The following is a 5,833-nucleotide window of genomic DNA, read 5'->3' as shown; positions in this document are numbered from 1 at the left end:
TTTGTTAATACAAGTCACGCGCAAGTAAACTGTTCTCTCATTGGTCAAAGTTTCACGGTTTATTTTCCGGGATTCCACTCAGCTGTCACAGCTGTCATCTGTCAGGATGGAACGATAACAGCTTTGCGGGCTTATTGTTGTTTTTTTTGTTTTTTTTATAGGTGTCGTTATATTAATTTATCATTTTGAGCAGGAGTCCAGGATTCATCGGGAAAACATTTTTAAAATGCACATACTAGGAAGAAGAGCAATAAGATGGCATTATAAAATGAAAAAGCACGCTTTGGTTTTGAATGGCAAAGACGTGCTCACCCACAGACATTCACATGGTTCATTTTGAAGTATTAGCAAACAACAAAGCGAATGTTTTTCAGGGAACTTACCTAATTACCCATTATACATTGTGATATAGCCTGGTTCGTTGGTCCGTTAGATCGGATTGCTTTCTCACTACAACCGAACCGCTCCAGAGTTCGTTTCCAATCGAGCCGAGACCACCTCGTTCAGGCGATCTCGCACCGATTGTTTTGGCGCGGATCTGAGCGCGATTGCCGTGTTCACATATGCCCAAACGAACCGAGCTAAGGGGGGAAACACGCCAGGTTCCGAAACAACGGGCCAGGTGTGAAAACACCCTTAAACACACCTGTACCAGTTAATCAAGGTTTTCAGTCTCACTAGAAACCTCCAGACAAGTAAGTTGGAGCTAGTTGGAACTAAAATCAGCAGGACGTTGGCCCTCCAAGAGCAGGATTGGACACACACCTGCCTTAAACTCTAAGCTTTGTGGGAACATTCAAACTGTCACATTTTAAATTTGGTCACCCTATCTAAATTTGAAAGAGGCCACCAACACGTCAGAATTCACATTTTTTGTGTTTAAATTAGGGAGTGGAGTCCAAAAACATACACAAATGCTTTATTTATTTATTTATTTGTCATATGTTTTGTAGTCCATTCTTTAGTAACTGGTTTATTAAACCTTTGATTAAGAATATTTACTGCCTATTCTTTTAATGGATAATAACTTTTGTGATTGTGTGTGTATAATTCTCTTTCCTGGTCAAGGCTGCAAATTTAGGAAAATCACTGTTTCTCCAGTTTGGTCTGAGAGAATTTCCACGTCTCACTTTTCTCTACTTGTACCTGTTTGATTATGAAGACACCTTTCTACCCTTCATACACACCTGCTGTCCTGCACACATAACTAATGCAATGCAGGATATCCCACCTGACAACATACTGGTTTGTGTCCGAGATCTCTCCCCATTGTAAACTTACAACAGTTGAAATATTAGAACAGGGAGTAACTGTGTGTTTGTAGCAGGAGCCAAGCCAACTTCAGTGGGTGAAGTTTCATGTGAAGGTTTTTCTGACGCCCTATGTGCTACTGATTGACTTTGCTTGGCAATGGCTGAGCGTTCATTACTGGATATCATGGATTGTCATTGGTAATGCCATGGTAATGACAGTAATGGAGTACGTTTATGTCTGGACACTGTGGAGAAGAAGACAGATGAGGTACACACATATACTTATTCTATATATACAGTACATACTGTAAATACAGTGTAGTTATATGCGGTTGTTTGATTCGATCACAAATGATTTGAATCAGATAACCTGAAAGATCTTAAAACACCAATGACTTAATTTACACACGATATAGAGAAAATTGCTTTACACTCCACATCCACAAGTCAAATATTGTGTGTTTGTGTGTATATTTCAGTACTCTCCCTAAGATGATTCTGCAGAAGATGTTCAATATGTTCTTCGTTGTGCTGCTGTGGCCTCTGATGCCTCAGTTCTTCTGTGACTTTGAATTCTACTGCGGACTCTTTTTCAGCTCATTCGTTTATATCTCTGTTCGGAAATCTTTTTTTTAAGCTGGCACAGCAATAAATACCTAAACATGTTAAGATTTTCTTTTTCTTTTTAAGAGTCAGAAAATTTGACGTTCTACAGTACAATTGCTATTTTTATTACAAAATACACTTGCTTGAATGTAATAACAAGGCCATATTTTGTGTGTCATTCACCTAATAACCATCACTTCAACCAACAAGCCTGCAGGGTTGCATATTAGCTTTACTTAACCAACTATAATAACTTCACTATTAAGCTTCACAGCAATTAAGCAAGTGTTTTCACTTTTTTAACATTGTTATAATATTTTTCTATATTTATTTGATTTAATTCATCTTTAGAATCTCATCCCCTCAAAAACCTAACCCAACCATTAAAACCTGGAGTGAGGAATATACCCCCTTGTCTTAATAAGGAAATGTTTTAAATAACTAAGCATACCATAATAACTGCACATAATGCAATATTTATTATATTATTAATTTCATAAAATGTTCATAACGTAATCATTTTCTCAATAAAATCTTGGGCTCATAATATAATATTAATTTGTACATAATGAGAAATCTATTACATTATAAACTGACCAAAAATATTGTCAATGTCATAATTGTAATAGTTTTTTTAAACATAAAAACATTAGCATTCCCTTACAGAACATTTAAAAAATCTAAGTCTAATTCAAATAGCATGAGATTATGCTATTATTATTATTGATAATGATATTGATATTATTAGTATTATCACGGTACATTACTTCTTATATATACATCAGCCAAAGACACTAAGGCTTTAATTAAAATACAATATAAAAGATTATTTAATTTGACAATAAAGAGTTATACTATATATACTATATTATATTGCAGTTTTTTCTTTCGTTTTGCTTATCTGTTAATCAAGTCAAATATATTTAGCATATTTATTCCTTTCATATATAGACTATGATTTTATGAAAACAATTTTATTATTTTTATTTTATTTTATAATGTGACTTATATACAGTTTTCCTTAAATCATCCTGGCGAACCATTTTTTATGTCTGGGGTTTGAAAACCTGTGGTGTAGAATATAAATAACTGTATCTCAAAAAAAAAAAAACACAAAAAAAACCTAGAATTACATAAAAGTGTAAACTTTATTTATTTATTTTTTTAATTTAGTGCATAAAAACTAAAATGTGTTTCTGGGTTAAAGTGACTCAAAATGATCAATAAGATCAAAGAATCAATAAAAAAATAAAATAATATATATATATATATATATTCACAATATAGCCTAAAAAGCCTAATTTTCTTTTAATGTAATAGCTTATTTTACATCAAAAACTATTATTATGATTTGTGCTCAGATTTATTATACTGAAAGATAATTATTATATGGTAAAAATTGTTTTATATTATGGTATTTTCTTATGTAATGTGATTACATTATAAGTTGCCAGTTTTCATAAGTAATAAATACATTTCTCATACAATAAGCATTACATTATGTGAAAAATTATTACATTATGAGCTCAAGATTTTATTACATTGTGAAAAAATTATATTATGAACATTTTATGACATGAATAATGTAATACTTTTATGTGCAGTTATTTTAGTATGCTTAGTTATTACAAGTTGGTACACATACTGTAATAGCTGCACATAATGTAATAAGTATTACATTATTAATGTCATAAAATGGTTCAAAATGTAATCATTTTCTTAATTAAATTAATAAAAACTAGACTGAATTTTATTGCAAATTTGAAATTTTTAAAAAATAAAACCAATTTAAAACAGTGTTGTACATCATTGCTGCAGTTTCTGTATTTACTCATTTGTGAGACCCCAGTCACAGAAATGTTGTCACTTTTTATTTCTCATATATTTATCTGTTTAAACATCAAAACAAATACATGGTACTGGTAGTTTCTCCTGACAGCTATACTATTCTCACATTTATAATGTGTCATTTTCATAACAAAGTACTATAAGTAACTATGGTTTAGTGTGTTACCATCTCTCTATTATGATTTTACTGTCAAAGAAAATGTTTGTAATTGTTTCATTGCCTATTTCTACATTATTTTTATGTTCATTAAAATATTTGTCATCCTCATCATTACTGTCCTCTTTTATGTTTTAAAATTATGATCTAATTGATTGCAATTTGCACAGACCTGTTGTTGTAGTATTATGATTTACTTATATTGTTCATTTATACTGAGGCTGTAAAATAAAAAGCATCTCCAGTTGAACTTGTCAGGCCTATCATGAGTATCATATGTGTTTTATGTGATGTGTATGTGTTGTATGTATAAAATTACAAATAATGTGCAGGTATCACTTGAGTCATTATGTAAATAAGTATTTAAATGTTATCTTCTTCCAAGCAAATAATTTACCGTTTATAAAAATGTTTAATAAAACAACATATCAAAGTGAATACTGAACATCAGTTCTCAGAATCTGCAGAAAAATGTCTTCCAGTGTCAGCTTAATGTTGTGAATTAAATTAGAGTACTAGTAGTGAGAATGTCTAATATAATGTTTAATTCATTGTTTTTCAATAATAACAACAGAAAGTTTAAATATTAATTTATTGTGCTGTTCAGCTTTAACCCTTAAATGCATACCTCGGGTCTTTAGCGACCCGGGACGTCATTCACTGTTAGGTAGCACCTCCCAACATTTACTCAATGTCTGGTATCATAGCGGGCAAACATGGATTGACTCCAGTTAAAGAATCATGCACGGGATGAGTGTGTCTCCAATAACACTGCTATTTATTCCAGACCAGCAGTAATATCCATTAAATTATATAAGGCACATTGAGGTAGAGTACCCGTTACTTTGTGGTCTGTAACAACAAATAGAGCGCAGCAGTGTTCACAACAGTCTGTGAGCCATGATAGTTTTTAAAGTCTTTCTTTTCAGAGAGCGACTCCAGGAACCTGTGAGGAAAAAACAGCGGGGTAGAGGATTACAGCGCTCAAGGCCCATACCTCACTCTCTCCACAAAGAGAGGTTTCCCCCGTCTCGTTCTCCCACCCAGACCAGCACCCCTCTGCCATCGCGAGCGACCTGGTCTCGTTTGGGGGATTGGATGACGAGCCGCTTGATGACAGTATGTCCCTAGCAGCCTCGGACGCTGTGGATTGGTCGGGCTCCGTTGCTGACCCCGTCCCCTTGCCGTCTGTGGAGCCGATCGACGTCCAGGGTTGGTATGGACACCGAGCTCATCCATGTCCTATCAAAAGCCGTCGAGGAGGAGCTTGGATTGGAGTGGTCTTCACCTAAAGAGCCCACTCGCAGTCGCCTGGACGAGTGGTTTCTGCTGGGATGCCACCAGACCCCTCCTCAGCAAGCTGCACCCTTCTTTCCAGAGGTTAACGACGAGCTGACGAAGTCGTGGCGTGTCCCCTACTCAGCTCGTTTACGCTCCTCTGCCTCTCCCGCCCTCACTACGGTCGACGGCGCTGCGCAGAAGGGCTACGATAAGCTGCCTCCTCCGGACGAAGCGGTGGCTGCACACCTCTGCCCCCCTGCTGCCATCGGATGGAAGGCAAAGGCCGCTCATCCCTCGAAACCCTGCCGAACGACTTCAGCCCTCGCTGGTCGTGCTTACACCTCGGCAGGCCAGGCTGCGTCTGCGTTACACTCTATGGCGGTGCTCCAAGTGTACCAAGCGAAGCTCCTTTGCGCCACGGATGAGTCTGGGCCAGAACACTCCGCAGCGTTCAGAGATCTGCGCAGCACCACCGATTTGGCCCTGCGCGCCACAAAGATGACTGCACAGGCCATTGGGAGGTCGATGGCCAGCCTGGTGGTGCTGGAGCGCCACTTGTGGCTGAATTTGATGGAGATCAAAGTTGTGGCTGAATTTGACGGAGATCAAAGAAGCGGATAAGATCTTCCTTGACTCCCCAGTCTTTCCCGCTGGCCTTTTCGGACCTGCTGTGGAAGGGTTCGCCGAG

At 36.7% G+C, this 5,833-nt stretch overlaps 1 protein-coding gene across 1 annotated transcript in view; it reads left to right on the top strand.

Moving 5' to 3' along the window:
• Positions 1-2,234, top strand: part of LOC107718524 (bifunctional apoptosis regulator-like) — a 14,847-nt gene extending 12,613 nt beyond the window's left edge. The window contains exons 7-9 of the mRNA XM_016525623.1: positions 1,069-1,245; positions 1,325-1,462; positions 2,211-2,234. Of these exons, the coding sequence (XP_016381109.1) occupies positions 1,069-1,245; positions 1,325-1,462; positions 2,211-2,234 (339 nt within the window). The remainder of the gene's footprint in view (positions 1-1,068; positions 1,246-1,324; positions 1,463-2,210) is intronic.
• Positions 2,235-5,833: the final 3,599 nt, after the last annotated feature.

Source organism: Sinocyclocheilus rhinocerous, unplaced genomic scaffold (assembly GCF_001515625.1).
Source record: "Sinocyclocheilus rhinocerous isolate Xijiao unplaced genomic scaffold, SAMN03320098_v1.1 scaffold723, whole genome shotgun sequence".
NCBI classification, from domain to species: domain Eukaryota; kingdom Metazoa; phylum Chordata; class Actinopteri; order Cypriniformes; family Cyprinidae; genus Sinocyclocheilus; species Sinocyclocheilus rhinocerous.
This window is presented reverse-complemented; position numbering and strand designations above follow the sequence as displayed.